General features: G+C 37.4%; 1 protein-coding gene across 4 annotated transcripts; it reads right to left on the reverse strand.

Moving 5' to 3' along the window:
* Positions 1–408: 408 nt before the first annotated feature.
* ipo9 (importin 9) lies at positions 409–20,168 on the reverse strand. 4 transcript variants are annotated; one of them, XM_028447430.1, is made up of 23 exons: positions 19,871–20,168; positions 15,851–15,912; positions 15,660–15,746; positions 13,504–13,705; positions 13,209–13,384; positions 13,014–13,133; positions 11,773–11,873; positions 10,605–10,663; positions 10,363–10,514; positions 10,199–10,297; positions 10,004–10,110; positions 9,781–9,920; positions 8,586–8,748; positions 7,846–8,072; positions 7,587–7,735; positions 7,292–7,420; positions 6,941–7,216; positions 6,682–6,848; positions 5,461–5,594; positions 5,161–5,280; positions 3,966–4,073; positions 3,784–3,860; positions 409–1,110 (listed from the first exon to the last, which is right to left on the reverse strand). In XM_028447430.1, exons 1-23 carry the CDS (start codon positions 20,028–20,030, stop codon positions 1,000–1,002), a joined length of 3,126 nt encoding a protein of 1,041 aa, XP_028303231.1. In that variant the 5' UTR covers positions 20,031–20,168; the 3' UTR covers positions 409–999. The 4 variants fall into 4 exon arrangements, 3 of the variants coding, with proteins under 3 accessions (XP_028303231.1, XP_028303233.1, XP_028303232.1); XM_028447432.1 differs by lacking the exons at positions 409–1,110; positions 3,784–3,860; positions 3,966–4,073; positions 5,161–5,280 and adding an exon at positions 5,842–5,887 and having other exon boundaries at positions 5,489–5,594; XR_003674114.1 differs by lacking the exons at positions 409–1,110; positions 3,784–3,860; positions 3,966–4,073; positions 5,161–5,280 and adding an exon at positions 5,775–5,887 and having other exon boundaries at positions 5,509–5,594.
* Positions 20,169–21,987: the final 1,819 nt, after the last annotated feature.

Consider the following 21,987-nt stretch of genomic DNA (forward strand, 5'->3'; position numbering starts at 1 on the left):
GGACAACTTTTTTTTTTAAAAAAAAAAAAAATTGGTAGGCTGAGAGGGAGGGATTCACTTTGTAGTTTCCAATTTATGCCAAACTTCCCTTACCAAGTGTTTTAATATTGCCTATCACACAAAATATTACATTGTTTTATGGTATATACAGTAGAAGAATGAGCCTCCAACTACTTGATAAGAACTGTTTATATCCCAAGCCCGAGATTCTCAGTTAAACACAATTTACTGCCATGCTTTTCTAATGATACACGAATAATAGTTTTTTTTAAAGTTTTTTTTTTTTTTTTTAAATAAAATGTAAAAAAAAAACTGTCAAAACTTATCAGGAACCACAAATCAGACTTCAGAATAAATATTTTATCTAAATCCACAAAGACACCATTAAACAACTCAACATGCCACAATACAAGTTCACTAATAGATAAGATTTATTTGCAAGTATGTTGATATACAAAATACCAAACCCCTCCACATGTCTTTCAGTTTGGGGGAAAACATGGAATCTGTTAAGGTCTTTTTGGGACTTTTATTTAGAAAATGTTGCATACTGTTAATGATGTAAGGCTGCCGATGACAGCACGTTGTTTGGTTTGTCCTTCAGTAAACAGTCTCTTAATTGCATTTACTCTTCAAAAACACACGTGAGCCTAAATTACCAGAGTGTGATTCACTTTTCCATTCCCACCAAGAGTTGATGTCTTTTTTCACAGAAATCTTCTTTAAAGTTCCACCAAAACTGCAGGCAGACCAGTGCAGTTCCTCCCCTGGTGTCCTCCAAACTTTAACAATAACAGATCGTCGTCCGTCATCTTATCACTCACATAATGAAAAGCAGGGATATAAAAGTGTGTACGTCTCTTCCCATCCTTGCTCATCATCCGACGTTGCGGTGTTGTAAATTCACCACGAAAGCACAAAGTGATGGAGCAACAGTGTAGAGTTTCAGGGTTGCAGGTGGAAAGATGTGGAGGATAATGAGAAAGACAGGCTGCAGCGCTAGAGGCCGATAGACTGCAGGGTTTGTCTCTCTGTGTTGTTGAGGTGGCCTGAGAACATGCTGTAAACTGGCTGCTGGGAGAACTGGGTGAGGAAGTCCGTCAGGTAAGCCTGAACAGGAGACAAGTGGCAGAGCAGGTCAGATCCAATCAATCAGATTTTATTCAAATTATACAGACCTTTTGGTTTTTTAATAACGCACACGTTGCAGCACAAAGTCATTCTAATCCCAACATAGAACTACTTATCTCAAAAAATGCTCGAAGATATTGGCAGTAATCTCAATCAGTGCTCCCGATCATGGTACCATCATCATTCACACTTAAAAGCTTGGAAAAATCCAATAACAAAAAGACAGTCATCAACATCACACACCAAAAAAAAAAAAAAGAAAAGGATCAAGGGCAATAACTTTGGAAAAAATAATTGCGCGCTTCTCATTTTCGAACTCCATCAAGGTATTGATACCCTGAAGCCACACACCAAATGTGGTTATCCTATCATAAAACACTTTCTGAGAAAAGTTGTCCCCTTTAACTCGGACTGACAAACATCAAACCTAAATCCCCCTTCCACACTGTGTGGCGGGGGGATAAAAATACCACCATACAAAAAGTTTGCTAGCTTCATGCTAACCTCTATGGGAAAACCTATGTATATGCTCATGCTAACAGTTACTGCGATCTGCAGTGATTTATACAACACACTGTTTATGCTTAACTTTCACAAACAGTGTTATCAAACAGTACACTTAAACATACTCACAAGCATGTTTTTTTTCAAGCTGAAAATACAATAACTTAGTTCGTAGAGACCAGTAGGTCATGGGCTTTCTAGATGGCGACTACCGACTACTACGGGAACAGTGGTAGGTCAAAACACACAAACTCACCCAGAGTAAAAAAAAAAAACAGAACAAGGGCAAAAACACCGGAAAAAATAATTGCGCACTTCTCATTTTCCAACTCCATCAAGGTATTGATACCCTGAAGCCACACACCGAATTTGGTTATCCTATCATATGAGGAAAGTTCTCAGCTTTAACTCAGACAGACGGAGCTCAAACCTACATCCCCCTTCTACTTTGTGGCGGCGGAAAATAACAATAAAGTAGCTCCAAACGTATGGGCACCCCATTTTTTTAAAAAAATTGTGATGAAATGTGCAATCTGGATGTGATCCAGATGAAACTCAGAGCAGAAATTGAGGAACCAACCTAACATAAACGAGTCAAACGCCAAAGATCTTTTAATTACAAACAAAGATATTAATTTTTGAACTTTTACCAATAGGGAAAGATAGATTTAAAAAAAAAATATTTGAAACTGAGCTACAATCAGTATATTGATCCAAATCCCCTCCAAAATGTAATGGAATCTTCCATGGCATTATGTCTGTGTTTGGTCAAAATATCAAAATCCAATCAGCACTTTTAATGTAATCTGTACAGCACGGTAATAAAACTAGAAAAATGAAAATGAGGTGAGGAAATACAGTAGGTTGAGTAAAAAATAGTAAAAAAGTGAAACTCAATAGTTAAGAATTTAAAAACAAACTTATGCATAAAAATGGCACGAACAATAGATAACTTTAATCAATTAAAATGGAAGTAAACATGTTAAATTAAAAACAAATCTATGAAAAAAAACACTGGTTTTAAAACTTAACAGGAGAATAATTGGAAATGTGACTTTAAATAAATCAGTCACTAAATACACAGATGAGTGGAAAGCCTGCCTTTAAAAAGAGTAGTATTACGTTTTCCTTTGGAATTGTCAGGACTCTCCGAGGTAAGCCATTCCACAGCTGTGTTAGGCAGCACCAATAAAACAAAGCCTGTTTGTTTCTTGGGTATTGTTAAGTTTAAAGAGCCTAAACTCTGTGAACCTTATGACTTAATCTGTTTTAGAAAAAACAAAGGTTACAAGAAAGGATAGATCTGAAAACCAATAGCAGGATTATAAAATCAATATTTAAGCACGCTGGAAGTTTTAAAATAGATGTAATACGAGTTCTCTTTCAGGTCAACCTCCACTCATCTCGTACTGTAATCGAGTGATATGAAGACTTAAAGGTCAGGCGAGCGGAGTATTTCAGAAGCCGTTGTTTATCAGCAGCTGGATGTGCACATTGTGTGATTAATTCTTCCAGTCTAATGGTTTGGCCCCACTTCACCTTCCCCTAAAGGCCTTTATATAACTGGGACATCATCTGATCTCATTCTATGTTCTCAGGAGCGTTTTTGCAGGGATTAAAGTGCCTGTTTTACATTTTTGATTCCAACACAAATACATTTAATATCTCATTTTCAACACTTGGTGCAATTTAGGTCAACATATGGATGTTCTGAACCTATGCTGCTAAACACTACCCACTCAACTCAAATACGTCTGCTTCCCAATTGACAGAAAACTCTAAAAATGTTCACCCTTGAAAATCAGATTTTCTTTTCATCTAAAGTAATTACATAAAGACATTATCTCCTTGGATGGAGTTTTAATTTTCTATTGCTTGTAAACAACATGAAGTGGAAAATGTGTCAAATGACAGATTAGAAAACAATTAGACATTTTTTTTTAATCTTGGTATTAACAAATAATTTATGCTACATGCATAAGGTCCACCTCAGGATAATACTAATATAATTTAAATTCAATCACACTTTGTTTTTGATATAGTCTGACACATTAATCCATTGTCTTTAAAACCAAAGTTTGGACAAATAGTAAAAATAGCCTAAAATGGGAGAAAAATGAACACAAATATAGTGTTTTAAAGGTTTACCTGCAGATCTATTTGATAGATGGGGTCTTTCAAGGCATCTGGATCATCTTCATCATCATCCTCATAGTAATCATCATCTGTATTAAGACGTTAGTATTGTAAACAATCGTTTATGGCGGTAATAATTTAATCTCAACATCCAGAGTAAGATCAATGCTTGCGAACGAAGGTCACAGAAGTACCGTATTTGTTAGAAGAGATGAGATCAGAGAGCAGCGTTCCCGCCAGCCCTTCATCTTCCTCCTCATCCTCCTCGTCCTCCCCCTCCTCCTCCCACATGCCGCTGGAATCTAAGGAACCAATCGGTGCTTTTCAGTCATTCCTCAGATTAAACATGCAGCAACATTTCAGATTTGAGTTAAAGCAAAAGTTAAATACGTTTGGTTTTCAACAATTGAATATATTTAACTGAGGGTATTAAGATAAAAGTTGGTGAACTTGCCAAGGTCAATATAAAGCACTTTGTCCTTTGTGAGTGATTTGATTTCATTACAGACACCAAGCTGTTATAACACTAGACAAGCCATGACTCTTCATCTTCCAATAAACGTAATTTTATTTTCATTATCGTGGAGTGAAATTATGGAATGAGTATGGAGATCATATAGAAACTTCAAAAACTAACAGAAAAAAAGCATTTTAAAGAAATATTGTGCACTAAATATATATCTTAATTATAAATTAATGCAATAGTAATCTGTAATTGTGATCATTAATTAGCAATGAATACATATATTTTTTCTTTCCTACTGTAAATGATCTTCAATGTGATATTTGTTAGTCATTAGTTCATTAATGTGATTGTAAACCATTTTAGGAGATGCAAAGTTTTTCTCTCAATTTGAGAACAGCCTGGGTTCTATATTATGTTGATATTAGGGGTGTGGCTTTAAGGATAAGCGCTTTCAGGTTTCTGTCACACTCCCATCACGTTTTGTTGTATTTATGTTTTTTACTACCAATTTCTGTTAATATCATGTAAAAAAAAAAAATATACAAAAATAAATACAAAATACAAATACAATACACAGTTGGTTAAATTCACAATTACCAGAAGCAAACTAAAGCCAAAGAAGTGCAAATGCACTCCCAGAAATCTGTGCTTCAACAATACAATGGTGCAGAAGACAGAAGACTTTCACACATTTATCTGGTTTGCTTCACTTTACATTTAAACGCAGACCAAAGATTCCCAAAGTCAGAAACATTGAACTACCTGGGCAACATACATACTTTTTGATCAAAATCTGCCCAGTATGAGTCAAATTTAGCTTTTTAAATGAATAAAAGCAGTACAGAAAAAGAAAAACAGTTTTAATGTACTGGTAAGAGGACTTCAAACTGTGAAGCGGTGAATAACTAACTTTCCTGCCTCACCTTGGCTCCAGTCGGCTGCATTCGCTCTGCTAGCATTCGCCTCTACGACCGTCGACAATTCATTGATTATTAATTTAAAGATTTTAACAAGCAAAGGAATGTTAGTCCATCGCTCCGGATCTGGAGGGACAAAAAAAAAAAGACAGAAGAACAAAGATTAATTGACGTTGCACCATTATCTTAGCAGACAAGATAATGTTGCATTAATAAATAAAATAAAAAACACACGTAGATATTCTTACGTCTTCCAAATACCTCGCTAAGTAAACAGTTTGGGATTTTTTTTTCGTTGCGTCTTACTTTTTGCCGACTTGGAGCGAGTGCGAATGCCATCTTCAGGGCCGTAGATTTCTTCTCCTTTAACCACAATGTCCTGGAGACGTTTGTCATCAGTGTTGAGGCTGTGCTGCAGCAGTTTACAGAGAGCCACGGTGCTGCAGGCACAGGTCACAAACAGCAACAGCATTACAGGACAATAATTAGTAAAGGTCTTACACTTTAAAGTTGCATGACATTATTATTATTTATTTTTTAAACACTAAAGTAGGAGCCATTAAACAATGCCTTAAGAAAAGGGTAAAGGAAACTAAGTACTTTACTATATTCTTAATTACATTCAATGCAGCTGTTGTATTGTAAACAGTTTAAGCAAGTTTGATGTATTCATATTTTTTATTTTACACTTCATCATTATTGCTGCCCCACATCTTCATTTGGAGCCAGAAATCTATGAAACAACAAAATGACAAAAAATAAGAAATTAATAAAAGCCATTCATTGGACAGGCGATTGTGTGATTGTGCGGTGTTACGATAAATTATATATATTTAAATTTTTAAAAACTAATGTTACCATTTATTTAGAAACGTGAGACTAATTACAATCACAAAATTAAGTGTTAAAAATTAAAACTTTTGACACATTGATTCAAGACCTTCTAATGACAATTAAGGCTTTATTTTTAGATTCATGAAATAAATGCTTTGACTCAAGGCTCCACAGGAATCGACAGTCAGCAATTTTAGTGTGTACATTAGGGATGTAACGATTCACTCAACTCCTGATACGATTCGATTCATGATACTGGGTTCACAATACGATTATCTCACGATTTATTTTACAAAATTGGAATGTAGAAAAATATTCTCTTTATTTTCTTGGTTCTATAGTAAACAATGCAAAACTACATAATAGTTCCTTTTCTTTTTAAAAGCAACTCAAATGCAACTGAAAATGAGCATCGATGTGATACCTATGAATCGATTTTTAACTGCATTACGATTAATCGTTATATCCCTAGTGTATATGTAAATACTCCGTTTTTTTGTGCAATGTCCTTTCTTGCCACACATCTTCCCTCTTTCTCTCTTTATTGTGTACGGCTCATGTATATATATTTTCTTTTTTATTATGCTGTTTTATTTTTTTGCTACTGAAAATCTGCAAATTTCTCCTTTAATAAAGGTCAACTTTATCTTTATTGGTTAATATTGATGAAAAGTGAACATAAAGCTTCCTTACCTGACTTTACCCTCGTACTGTCCGTAGAAAAGGTGCTGCCTGCTCATCCACTCCGTCATTACAAACTCCAGGGCAGGTTTCCCTGTCGGTCCAGGCAGACTGCACAAGAACTCCAGCAAAGGGTCCAGCTGAGAGTGAACCAGGTGAGCAAACACCATAATCAGAGACTACACAGAGAGAGAGAGAGAGATGAGGCAACTCCAGTCAAACTCATAACCTCAAACATCACAAAACGTCGTGTGTTCCTTTTCCCACAAACCTGCATCACGCTCAGCGTCTCCGCCTGCTGCATCTTACTCAGGATCGCTCGAAGGATTTGGTCCAGCTGCTCACCGAGCTCAGTCCCCGCCCTGGAGATCAGGGTGGAGACGAGGCGGCCCACGAAGGCGGCCGTGAACTCGGAGGTCCGTGGGTCCAGCAGCTGGTTGACCACCTGCATCACGTACCATAAACCACTGTTGCCCTGCTCGTCTCTCCACTGGGCTATCTGCTCCAGGGCCACGGAGACGTAGGCCCGCAGACACTCACCTCCGTTCTGGTGGTGAGGGGTTAAGAATTATATAGTGGGGGAAAAACTGATGCAGAGATAGGAGACCAAATGTTTATCTACCTGCATTAATGTGTTATCGTCGGTCCGTAAAGTACACTGAGCCACCACAGGGAATGCCTGGCACACCAGCAGCTCTGACAGAGGAGGTTTGGTGTTTCGAACGACTGTGGTCAGGATGTCTATGGACGTCTGCAGACAGAGCAACGCAGGAGAGAGAGAGGAAAGCAATGCAATAAATGATTAAATGATGATAATGATAATGCACAACAGAAAACATTTAACAGTTTAAAAACGAGAGTAATGCGCAACGTTAAACAGTCGGCTTCTCCTGAGAACAAAAACAATGGTTACTTACGGCACAGAGACCGGAGGGGATCTTATCAGTGGGAGCCTGCATGATGCTGACCAACGTAGGAATGAGACGCATCTGCATGGCGCCCTGACAGCCTTCGATCTGAGCCAGTTCCTTAAAGATATCCTGCGCCAAAGACGCCACCACAGGGTCTGAAGCGGGAGGAGACAGACTGAGATGGGGGCGTGTCCCTCAATAATGGCGTGAATGTGTTTTTGCCCCATATAACACTGGTTTAAACACAGTTGGGCTGCCTCCGTACCGTTGTTATATTTGAGGAAAATGGCGATGGTGAGCGGACAGATCTTGTTCTCAGCGCTGGTGGTGAAAGTCGGGTCGACGGTACAAACAATGCACAGCGTCTCCATGACCAACGTCAGCACTTCTGAGCTGAACTGAGCCGCCAGCTGGACCAGTCCCTCCAGGATGCTGGGGAGGAAGGGCTGGAGGATGTGTGTGCTCTCCGACAGCTTCAGCTGGTCACAGTACCTGTAGGTCAGCGTACAAACAGGAGAAGCTTGGACAATAATCATGAGATTTGACTAATTTTCCTGCTCTCAAAAAATGTGTATTTTTTTTTTGTGTACCTATTTTCAATTTAAATATCTGTATGTTTTGTGCTTGATCTTTATTCTCTGTATTCTATTAATTTCCTTTTCATTTATTTTGTAAAATTTGTTTACTTTATTTATTTATACCTATGGGTATGAGTGTCTATATACTGTACATATATTATATGCATACTAGGGATGTCCCGATCCGATATTGATATCTGATATTGGTCCGATATCAGCAAGATTACAAATATTGATTTTATCGGACTAGTGTTCTGCAAATATCTGGAGATTTAACGTTAGAATGCCACCCTCTGATTTTCTGCATTAATACAAACTAAAAGAATCAGTTGTTTGCACATTAAAACGCTGGCCAAAGCACCATGTTTAGTGCTGGAAACCAGTGTGTGTATGCGAGTGTGTGTGTGTTTTAACGCAGTGAGCGTACCCCCAGATGGCTCTGACTGCCGAGATGCGGACGGAGGGCGGTTGGTTGTCATGGAGGCCGCTAACGGTGGCCTGCAGGAACTGTTGGATGAGCTCAGGAGACATGGCAGCCGTGAAGCGACTGGCTGCCCATAGAGCTCGACCCAGGAGGAACGGAGATGCAGCTGAGAGAGAGAGAGAGAGAAAATAAGCAAATGAGAGCAAACAAAAGTTATGTTTGATCAAAAAAACGAAGACAAAACATGACCGTACCATTAGTAGAAGGTAAAATTAGCTTTATTTGTTTAAATAACTTTGTACATAAAGTCTTCGTGTTCTTTTTATTTAACATTAACCAGAGTTTTTTAGAATGCTTCATTCAAATGTAAATTCTTTTAGTTTTTGCTAAGAAATTTACATTTGATTCATACAAATGTTCGTCCTGAAGGGCCGCAGAAAGAAGTCTGAACTCAATGGCTGTGTTTGAAATACTAGCATACTAATGTAATACAATAAGTCTGATGTCAAAATTAGTATGTAGTTTGTTCTTATGAGACAGTATGAAAAGATGGAGTATGTGTGAAATACCTGGATGTATACTCTATGGGGACATTTTTTTAAGTATGCACACTAGTCATACTCAACCGTCCCATGATGCATTGCAAGCGGAATGTAAAAATCATCCTGCGACCTGCTTCAAACTAAAAGTCAAACATCCCCTTTTCAAAACAAAAGCATCTCTCCTTGTCTTCCATTAGATTTTTTTAACCCTTTTGTAAATAGGGCTCTTGTTTTGAAGTTAACCGGAAGCTTTGTCAGTAGCACAATGGAAGGTGTGAGTTTTATGGACCAACTGACCACATGTTGATCTTCTACTTGGTCACTTTCTCACTTAAAATGTTTTCAGAACTTTCAAAGGTGAAGAATCAACAAAGATATTTAGCCTCAGTGTGCTTCAGGTTTTTGTTATTGTAAGTTTGAAATACATCTTGGGAAACTTGGAAGTATACTTCAGTGGGAACGCTCATCTTCCTAACCATACTTATAGTATATAGTAGACAGTATACACTCATTGAGTTTGCAGTGTATAGTACGTTAATGTGCCATTTACAATACAGCCAATATGTAATCATGCAGTTCTGCAGCAGGTCGAATGTGGAGCCATTGATTACGGTCAGGACTGCAGCCCTCCAGGACCACTTTAGAGTGTAACCTACCTGGCAGGTTGAGATCAGCCAGGATGACACTTGCCAGAAAGCCGTGCATATCAAACTGGATTCTACCGTTCTTCACGTTCTCCGTTATAATCGTCTTAACCGAGCCGAGGGCCAACATACAGGCCTCGTGGATTTTCCACCTTGATTTAAAAAAAAAAAAAAAATGAACAACACGTAATCTAGTAAGTTAAACAAAAATGGAAAAGTGGAAAAGTCTTCTTACCAGTGCTCATTTCCAGCGTTTTTGGCCTGTTCGGCCTCCTGCAGATGTCGAGTGGAAGCCGCTGCGAGGGCTGCTGCGCTCTCGTTTTGAAACTCTGCAGCGACAGCCTGCAGCCAAAGGTCAGAGGTCATCACTTCTAAAGCAGGAACCTCTTAGGACCAGTTTAACTTCAAATGCACACTTTAATCTCCCTACCAGCAGCAGGTCCTGTGCAGAAATGCGGACTGAGTACGAAAACGTGTCATCATCCTCGTCCTCAACGAACTGCTGCGGATTGGCCGTCCACACTTTGATCTAGTCACACAGTGGAGGGGGTGATTAGGATGCAAAACAGGGAAAACAAATCCTCAGCTCCTCACCTGGTCCTCTGTGATCTGCATGTACAGGATGACGTAGTAGATGAGTTCAGGCAGGGCTTTCTTCACTGTGCTCTTAAACTTGCTGTTCTCCAGCAGCGTGTGGACAAACTCAAAGATGCTGAAAACCAGATTCTCAAAACCCAAAACCTCACCTGTGGGGGAAAAAAAGACAACACAAGATGGAAAAACGGGCTTCTCTGTGTGTGTGTTTTGTGATCAAGAGGAGCTTCAAATCTGCTCACCGTCTGAGTCAATGGGGTCATCCACCTCTTCTGTGTAGTTCACCTCAGTTCTGACATAAGTTAACATCTGCTTAAGGAAATTATGTTCTTTCAGCCACAGTGAAAATATGTTCCTGATGTGTAAAACCATATTGTTTAAAGAGAATTGCTCTAAAAGGTTAGTTTATTTTGAGAATAAATGTATTATTAAACTTTTAGTTTTGTTTAAAAAAAAAAAAAAAAAAAAATCATAATTCCTATTGGGTAGGAGTAGTAGGGGTGTGCATTGCCATGAATCTGACGATACAATATGCATGTCACGATATGATATATCCCGATACTAAACAATACAATTTACATTGTAAAAAAAAAAATCGCAATATCAATAATGACAAATTTCTTTACAAGTACAAAATGGTTAGAAATACAATTTTTAATAATTTTTTTTTGAGAACAAGTAAATGGTAAATGACTGTAATTCAAGTACCAATATCAAAAACAAGTGGTATGTGTATCAAACTGTCAAATTACATTTTTCTTTTTTAAAAAGTGTAACTTTTGCTTCTACAACCGATTTTTTTCTTACGATGTATTGAGCAGTGAGGTCTTCTGTGATTCACTGACACATAGTGACCGGGAGTTTATGTGCTATGCATATGTTAGCAGAATTAAATGTTTCTTTTGTTGTTAAAAAACATGATTAAACAAAATCGATTTAGTAATTTTTTTTTGGATCGATACGATAATCGTGTGGTGAAATATCGCAATATATTAAATCCATTTTTTCTTACACCCTTAGGAGTAGCTTAAGCCCACTAAAGTCATATTGATTTTAATCGAGCAAATTTACTTCCACGTGTCTTATTTTCATATTGCAGAAATATCTTCTGATCATTGCAATAAAATCAAATTCTTTACATTTGAATCTTATTTTATTAGATTTTAATTATGAAAATGTCATACATTTGTCATATTTTCTGTCGTCTTGGTATTGCATGTACTGTTACTATAGTTTTAATTAGGTGAAAGAGTGAAGTTGCGAAAAATAAGAGGAAAATAGTCAACAAAATTAAACAGAACAAGAATAATAAATGAACAAAAAAAAAACATCAGACCATTGATGACGTTTTGTTCTTAAAGTTCATTTATAAAGGCAAAGGTTATGTTTGTCTGAGATTAAAAAGGATATAAAGCAGCACTTTCAGTCAGAGTGTTCCAGACGATGGGCAGGATCTGCTGCATGGAGGAAACCATGGGTTTGGGGAAGTTTTTCACCAGCGCCGTCACAGCCTGAGAGAGAAAGAATAAATGCAGATATCGGCATCAGTCAAAACTACATTACAGCCTACGGGGGGTTTAAACATTTGATTTATCTTTATAATAGAACTCAGTCAGGAGTGGGACAAAATAGGCAGCAAGTAAAGAGGTTATTAGAGGTGATGCTTCCAAACATTTACAGTGGCTCATTAAACTTCATTAGATTCAGGTGTGTTGAGCAATTAGATAACACCTGTTTCTAATTACAAAAAAATGAAACAAAACAAAAAAAAGCCTTTTTTTTTTTCCAAACGGCGCGAGAGCCCGTATGAGAACAGCATTTTTAGTAAGAAGAGCGCCAAAATGTGTAATAATATGCAAAACGAGGCTCATCAACAGCAAAAAATATCTGCATAAATCACACTAAATCAGCAATCATGGTCTCTTCCTTGAGACATAATCTTATCATTTAAAAGAAACGACAATGTACGGATTCATGTTCATCAACTTGTTACACAGAATCGCTGAAAGTCTCACTTCTTACACAGCACCGTCCTAAAAAAACGCCTTTTTACTTTGTTAACGGCGACTTCCAGTCGTACAATATGTGAAAACTTGTTTGTTTGCTTCCATCTTCTAACATTTTAGTTCCTGAAAATGAAAATTAATTACTTTTTAAAGTTTTGCTAATCACTTCCTGACCCTGATGAAGAAAAATTCCTTGAATTTCAATCTTAATTCTTTTTTTATTTCAAAATGAAAATAAAAAAAAAAAATCTTTTTTTTTTTTAAACTTTTTAATATGATTTTCTGAACAACGACCAAAACCTACACTGACAACGGGCTTATTGTTTATAATTCAAATGACTGACGGTTGAACTACATTAGTGATTCAAATTTACAACAAGGTGAGATGAAAGTATATACATTTACAAGAATTACTTTGGAATCAAATCTAGAAATCATTATTTGTGCATGTTTTTCTAGTGGAGTATTTTTTTTACATTTTGGATTGAATTTATCCCTAAAAATGTGTTATTAAATCAAATTATAACCATAAATAAACTGCAAATAAAGGCATGTTGGCTGCAGAGTATCTGTTTAAAAGGAAAACTCAACTATTGACACTTTCATTAATAAGTGTCAATCCCAGCTCAATGTTTCCCTCTTCACCTTGAGAACTTCCATCTTCAGCCCGCTGTCAGACGAGGGACCGTCAGGCATCTGGAGAGCCTGCACGAACGCTTCTGTGAACTGCTGCACCACGGGGAAGATCAGTGCTTTGGCTGCACCCTGCACACAGTTCATTACAGTGTTAGACACACACCATAGACACAAACACTATAAATATTAACCGCATTCTCTTACTTTCTCCAGCTCTTCGATAGCACAGATGAGGTTGGCACAGGTGGTGAATATTTCTACTGCTCTGGAACGAGTACGAATACTGTAAACCTCGGCCATTGTAAAGATCTTGTACATCTCTGGTAAGATGACAGGAGCCACCAGCGGCATCTGTGTGTCCGTTACTTCTCGAGTGAACTCTGAAGGTGACCGTTTAACAAAGAAAGAAAAACTACTTTAAATTGCCAACATTTTTGAATAAATTTCACGTAAAAAACATGCGTGAAGACATTTACATTTGTGCTGTTCTTTTACGCACCTGTGAGGACCCTCATGGCCCCGTGCACAGCATTAATGTCGCCGCTCACCAGCATCTCCATCAGCAGCGTGAAAAGTTGAGGCCACGCCTCCGGCCAGTCCCAGTGTGCGATGGCTGACACGGCGTAGGCCACGCTGGAGCGAACTTTACTGATCGACTCACGCAAACCGCTGGGTAAAAGCTCCCTGATGGCGGCTTTAGCCTGAAGCAAGTAAGTAAATACATTAGTTAAAATGAAGTGGAAGCTTCACAAAATGTTTTTAATCATTAAGTCAGACGTCAAGAAAAGATAAACGGTACTTTTTTAAGCAAAGTTTGCACTCGTCAGGTTTAGCAACAGGAATGGGGTCAATTATACCTGTAATCTTGTAATTGATAAATAATTATGATGTAATTATAATTGCAATTGTCACTGAAAAAAAATGTTGCTGTTGTAATCATAATTGAATTGATAATTGACTTTGTATTTGTAATTGACATGGAAATTCTATAAAAACTGTCAGTTACAATTGAATTAAATGCAAAACTGGGGAAACTTGTTAAAGTTCTATAGCTTACACAAATGTAATAACAATTATTTAAAAAGTTTTCCCACTTCCTGTCATTTCTCTTGAGGATCATTTTATCATTTAAAAACAAACTGAAATCAACACAATCTGACACAAATAAAGGCTCAGACGCCCACACCAAAAATGTTAATACCAATATTGTCATTGATTAGGAAGCCTAACAAGGTAAACCAAGATAAAAAACTAATTAAATAATAGATACTATTCTTAGTGTATTTTGCAGCTGATATGGGTCAAAACTGACCCGTTATCATAAGAGATGCTAACAGAAAGCTAATATTTGAAATCTGTGTACCCTTCGTTCTTTGGTTATTCTGTTTTGAAACCAAATCAAAATAACAAATAAACAGTGTGGTTATTTTCTTTTACTGACTTAAAACCAAAACAGAAATACAGAAAATCAAATACCAGAGAAGAGAAGCAGCGTTTTTCTGTTTTAAAATTAAATCTTGTTCCGTTTTGTGATATTTGGATATTTACAGGAAACTATGACCAGAGCTTCATGTTTTAATCCCAGCACACAGAGTGGACCCACAGACGGGGGTTGGGAACTTTTACTTTCAAACAAAAAAGGAGCAACACATAAGTCACATTACTGATGAACTGGCGAACTGAAACATTATTAATGCGTAAACAAATCAAAACAAAAATGGATATTACGAAAAACACACATATGTGATTAAAGGGACCAGAGGTGGTGTAATGAATCTACTGGTGCTATTCGTTTCTCGTGATCAACTTCCGTGTGTGTTAACGGCTGTCGTTAGTGGCTGGCGGAAATATAATGTGCAAAATACATATTTTTACTGCCCTCAAAAAAGCTGTAATTGTTTTTGCAGAGGTGTTAAATCGTAGAAGTTCTAAAAATCTATTGTTCCTCACACCAGCCCCTGAGTCATTAGTCAGTCACATGTTTATTTGGATACTAGTTGGACAGTACCACTACAAAACAAACCAAACGTGAGCAGCTTTTTACGAGCTAGAACATCCACAGGCTGCATGAAAACATGAGCAGGACCAGAAAACAGCTGAAATACATCCTAAACAGTCCTATTGCAACAGGAAACCAGGTCCAGCAACTGTGGAGGGAAACCAGGTGCAGTGGGCTTCAGTTCTCGTAATTTCCCCCGTAAATATCCAAATATCTCACAAACAGAAAAATACATTTTTTTTAAAAACAGAAAAACGCTGCTTATCTGGTTGTTGACATTTCTGTGTTTCTGGTTTGGTTTTAAGTCAGTAAAAACAAAATAACCACACCGTTTATTTGTTATTTTCATTTGGTTTTAAAACAAAATAACCAAAGAACGAAGGGTACGCGGATTATAAGAGGTTAGTAATTGTGATTAGTTGAATTTGAACTTTAGCAATTGAGAAACAATTGTCGTTGACTTTCAGGGGGAAAATGACAATTCGAATTGTAATTGCAAAAATGCTGGTCCCCCTAAATATAATTAATTGCAATTGAACATTGATAATTAAAGACATAATTGTAATTGAAAAATGTAATTGACCTTCAAACATATCTGGACATAATCAGCCTCAAGTGGTGCCAACAATCAATAAAAAAAAAAAAAACAGTATTACCTGATCGGAGGTTTCAGGAGGCCGAAACTTCTCTGATTGAGAAAACCAGTGAGTCTCCACATACTGCTTCAAGATGACAGACGCCAACTGTAAAAACAGCCAACTGAGGAGTCAACGGCACATAAAATGTACTAAAGACAAGTGTCTGTGCAGCAGCTGCACGTCAACTTCTTATTGCTAGTTTTCCTCACCTGGCGGATAGCGAGCGCTCCCTGAGGGTCTACAGTGAGCTCTGCCAAGTGGACACCAAACTCTACAAATATAGAAACACCAAAAAGGGGAGGAGAGAGAATGTGAGTAGGTTCAGTCAGACAACACACACAGGCCAAAGTGAACAGCCAAAAGTGGTGTGACGATATCTCGATACGGCGATATATCACAATATTTTTCTGCACGATCGATCACCCATATGCTCCCGCGAAGTAACCTTTTCTGCTTTTCCACTAAAATGTGCAGGTTCGTCTTCACAGAAATGTTGTCACTGTTTGTTGAAGGAGTCAATATATTGTTTACTGGAATATTCCACTATAATGGTGCCACTGGTAAGAAAGACCCTATTTTTTGTTTACAGAAAGCACTATTGGAGATACTTATTCGTTTACATTGATATGTTGACACTTATTTACAGAAATGATGCACTAAAATAGTGTCACCGTTCATAAGACACTTTTTCAATTTATTTTATTTCAGAGATGTAAAATAAAAATTGTATTTTTTCACTTAATCTTTTTTTTTTGTTATGTCAGATTATCGTAGATTGATTTCTGACTAATATATCGATAATCACAGTATCGTCACATCGTGAGATAATCAATACCGTGAGCTTTGTATCGTGTATCATATCGTGAAGTACCCAGAGGTTCAAATAGGGGTGTCCCGATCCGATATTGATATCGGTCCAATATCAACTATAAAACGAATCTGATTTTATCGGACTGCATATAAAATCTCTAATATATAATATATTAAATTGTAGAATACTGTAGATATTATGTTGACGGTTAAAATGTATGTAACCAATTGATTAATAATAAATGGGTCAGTTTTTCTCATACCTACAGTTGCTGACTATTGTTCTCGGTTTGAGTGACATCACCTAATCAAGCCTTTTCTAACATTCCACACTACAAAATAAGTAATAAAAGTATGTATGATTTGTGCTGATATCGTATTGGTATCGGCTAATACTCAAGGCTGCAATATCGGCATAGTATCAGAAGTGAAAAAGTTGTATTGGGATATCCCTACAAACAAATGGACGCTTTGAATTGTCAACAATCACCACTGCTGCAGCCTTATTAAATATATTTAATAATACACATGTAACTTATACTGAATAAATGTGATGTTGGAAGGATAATAAATAATGTGCCTCTGGTACACCAACACAGGAGAAGCCATAATGTGGTCAACAATTATTCCTTGATGCAACAAAACTGATGAGTGTCAATTAGGGCTGGGCATAAAAATCGATTTAATCAAATTTGTAGACAAAAACAATTATTTTGCAAATTCGAGTTAAAAAAAAAATGTATTTTTTTTTATTTAATAAAAAATAATTATTTTCCCACCACATTTTTTTGGACTTTTTCACGTTCCGATGTGAGCCAGCCCCCTCTTTGTTTACATGTGTTTACCCTTTGAGTGGGCTATATGTGTGCCACAGGCATGTTCAATTTTTCATTCACACTATGCTGAGATGCTAAGGGAAGAGTTTTTTATTTATTTTTTTTAACTGTAATATTATATGTTATAGAATATGTAATTATCTGATTTCTTAATCAGAAAAATTAAGCTACTCTGAAGTTGCTGTTGCACTTTTGCTTAAACCTGGGTTAAAGCTTAAAATAGTTGAATGACAGAGACTCATTTACTTTTGATTTTGGGATTGTTCTATGCATTTTAACTCCTGAGGACAATCACAGCAATAACGTTGCACTTTTCACAATATATCTGATGTCTGCCGTCATTTTCAAGAGCATTGAAAAAAAAAAATAATAATCGAAAATCGAATCGAAACTCAAATTTTTCTTAAAAAAAATCTCCAATTTTTTTTAAAGGCAAAATCGCCCAGCCCTAGTGTCAATTTGAACTTATTTGGGACAGGGTGTGGAAATGTATCCTGTGAGGCCTAAACACTGTGTTTTAGCAGCAGTGACATCAGCACCAGGAGACAATGTTAGTGCTGAGCGGCCGACTTATACAGGGGCCAGTGGAAGGGAGCAGGCCTCACAGTGACGACACGACACACCCAATGCTTTGCTTTCTTTCTTAGTGAAAGTTTATTCAATTCAGATAACAGTCTGTATGCTTTGCCTCACATAAATAAAATGTAATAAAATATGCAGATGTACTGGTTTTTACTACACTATTGTAATATTTTTTTGTATTAACTATAGGGACTATATACACCTCACATTCTGCCTTAAAGAAGCAAAGATAAGTTTGACGTGCCCTAGTTTGCACTTACACATATATTTGATATATAAAGTATGTTGGCACTGAAAACATCCAAGCAATAACTCACAGATATCAGTCACTGCAGGATTTATGCTTCAATTTTCTTGATTCTATGACATTTTTATTTTTAATTTGGGGAAAATTTTGTAGAATAATTTGAGGAAACGTGCTGAATTAGGGGAAAATTGAGTTCTTTAAAAATTAAATGGGACTAAATATGACTGCAATCATGTGATAAGCATGGGGAAACCATAATCCCTGGGGCTGAATTAGTTGGTAATTTACACCAGTGGTTCCTAATTAGGGCTATGTGTCGTGTACCCTTAGGGGTACTTGAACACATCTCAGGGGGTACACAAGAACATGTGTAAATGTAATTTCTACCATTATAGCACATCATATCATATGCACATTTTCCTTGTCCATCAGTAATTAATCGTATCATACTTTAAAATAGCTATATGAAAAGGTGAAAACGCCAAAACTTCAGAAATAGATAAATAAAAGGCTTGAATCCAAGGTTAATGTGGGACTTGACACAAATAACCTGAACTAGACCAGGGGTGTCAAACTCATTTTAGTTCAGGGGCCAAATACGGAGCAGTTTGATCTCAAGTGGGCCACAGATTTAATGCAGGAAAACGAGTAATTTCAACTTTATTGTGTCCCAGCTGTAAAATACAAAATATGTAAGAAACCGACAATAATAAGCAATAAGTGATAGAAATCAGTCCCAACAAGATCTTCACTTTATATTTCCTAGATTTATTACCAATTTCTATTTAATGATATATAATACTGTAAGTTGAAGAAAAACTTTTTCCCAAAAAGTTTAACATTAAAAATGACTTCAGTCATGCGATATAAACACTGGGAAAACTGTGAGTCCCTGCTTATATTGCTGAGTTTCATTTACACAAAGATTCATGTTTTCTCTTTCATTTTTGCTTTCTCCTGTGGACCGAACTGGATGCTCTAAAGGGCCAGATTTGGACCCTGGGCCATGGGTTTGACACATGTGAACTAAGGGTTACTGGCGATCATAACAAAAAAAGACAAGGAGTTAATGAGGTAAAAAACAAGTTGGGAAACACTGATATTCACAAAGATTGCTGTGTTGTCTTTCATTTTTAACTTTCTTCATGTGGGCCAAATTGAATGGTCTAATGGGCTGGATTTGGCCCCCGGGCCTCGAGTTTGACTCGTGTGGTCTAATAAACGGTCCTGATGATGTTGACATCCTGGAAGGCAGGATCCGCGGGAAAAGCTGGAGACAACTTCGCGGGAAAATGTGTCACTAGTGACATGCTGGGGTTGCCATGGAGACCGTAAAGATAGATGGTAAATATTTTATTACAGAAATAAAAACGGTATGATTTAATGTAGTCAACGATTGCTCGTGAACCGGAGGATGACCCGTTAGAGCAGGCCGAGCTCAGCACTGGGTCCATGTGGTGTCCCACTGCCACTTTAACTACTTTAAAGACATGAACACAACACATCTGTTAACCACATAATTGTGCCACTTCTCGTATTTTAATCACATCTGGCTAACTAGACTAACTTATGGTAATGTGGCCTAACGTTAGCCACTGGGAGCCAGGGACAGCCCCCACCGCTGTTAGCCACACACAGCGTTTAGCACCGGGAGGAGGCTTGCAGACAGCTGCCCTACGCGGACACCAGGTCATTCAGTCCGTGAGCACCGGCCTGATGAACGCCGGTCCCCTGTTAAGCAGCATCGGGCTCACCCTCTGTCACTTCCAGCACTTTGATTTGCTCCTCCGCGGCGGCGCGCACTTCTTGCACCGGGGACAGGATGGCTGTCAGCGTCTCGATCAGAGCCTCCTTCAGACCCTGCTGGACGGGGCCCACGGCCGAGCCAGGTCGGGTGTTACCGGCCACACTCATGCCTCCACCGTTGGGTTCACTCGCTGGCCGCTACAGTCGGTCCACAGCACCGGGAGGAGCAGAGAGCCGCGGACACACGGCCGGAGCGCGCCAAGGCATGGGAACGTGGAGGCGTGGCTTCCGGTTTGCTTCTTCTTCTGTTCCTGCGTCTTTAAAACTCAGTAGAAAACTACTGCCTCCTACTGGCATGGAGCTGCAAGTTCAGTCTTCATTTATTTATTTATTTATTTATTTATTCTCTCCATTTCCTTTAGAGGTCGCCATAGTTCGTCTCCTTCATCCTCCACCATTTCCCCGTGATGTTTAGCCTACATTATTTTAACCCAAAAGCTTTCTTGGATCGTACACTGGAGTATTTGTATATTATTCTTGCTTGATATTTTTATCCTTTCTTATTCCTGTGTGAAACTCCTTTTAGTTTAATCAGGGGCTAAATACACACCAGTTTCATCTCAAGTGGGCCACGGATTTTAGGCAGGAAAAAAAAAAACAAAAAAAAAAACAATTTTAACATTAATGTGCTCTAGTTTGCACTTCCAGGTATACATTAAATATAAAGTATATACAATACCGACAATATCCAAGCATTAGGTGACCTTAAACTTGAATTTACTTTAATTTCCTTGATATTATGAACAATTGTTATTTATATTACTATAATAAATTGAGGACATTTGCAGGATTTAAAAAAAAAAAACATTTTTTTTCATCAATTTGCGATTTAAAATATGACTTCCATCATGTGAAATAAGCATGGGGATTTAGTAAATGTATAAGCATGTGTACTCAGATGGACTAAGATATCTACATCTGAAATATTTTGTAATGTACACAATGATACATTCAGTCATTTTTACTTTCTCCTGAGGGTCAAAGTAGATGCTCTGAAGGGCCGGATTTGGCCCCCGGGCCTTGAGTTTGACACGTGTGTTAATAATCTCTTAAACTCTAATCTCTGTTTACTTTTAATCTTGTGTATCTTTTGTTGGTGTTTCTTTTCACTTAATCATTTCTAATTGTTTGCCATTGTAACAAAAGTATTTTTTCCCTGGGATTATTAAAGTATTCCTGATTTCCATTTTAATCCTGTTGACTCCCTTTAACTCTTTCAAACAATCTTCTGCTTGAAGATTTAACTGCATATTTTATGTATGTTACAAATCAAATGTAGAGACCAAAGTCAAACTGTGATAATTCTATTTTACTCTCAATGTAAACCCAACATTTTACCTTTCATTTCAAAAATGCAAAGTAAAATAATAATAATCATCCTTATCATCATTAAACACTCTCCTACTATAAATTTTCTTTTAGTTGTGTGACGCTGAAAATTATGTATAATGAAGTATGTCCGAGTAAAGATCGACTGATTCAAGCTTTGGAAAAAAAAACAAACACTAACAACTGTTTCCACTTATTTAGCAACAAAACGTGAGGAGCGATTCATTGTAACGTAACACAAGGGGAGGAGCTAATTACTGTAACATAACAAAAGGGGAAGACCTAAATGCTGTATTTTAACAAATGGGAGGAGTTAATTACTGTAAGGTAACAAAAGAGGCGGAGCTAAAAAATTGAAACGTGACAAAGAGGAGGAGCTAATTACTGTAATGTAACAAATGGGAGGAGCTAATTACTGTACCACAACAAAAGGGGAGGAGCTAAAAAAAACAACTAATTTACACAAGGGGCGGAGCTAATACTTGTACCATAACACAAGGGGCGGAGCTAATTACTGTAATGTAACACATGGGAGGAGCTAATTACTGTAACATAACAAAAGGGGAAGACCTAAATGCTGTATTTTAACAAATGGGAGGAGTTAATTACTGTAAGGTAACAAAAGAGGCGGAGCTAATAATTGAAACGTGACAAAGAGGAGGGGCTAATTACTGTAATGTAATAAATGGGAGGAGCTAATTACTGTACCACAACAAAAGGGGAGGAGCTAAAGACT

Source organism: Gouania willdenowi, chromosome 5 (genome assembly GCF_900634775.1).
Source record: "Gouania willdenowi chromosome 5, fGouWil2.1, whole genome shotgun sequence".
NCBI lineage: Eukaryota > Metazoa > Chordata > Actinopteri > Blenniiformes > Gobiesocidae > Gouania > Gouania willdenowi.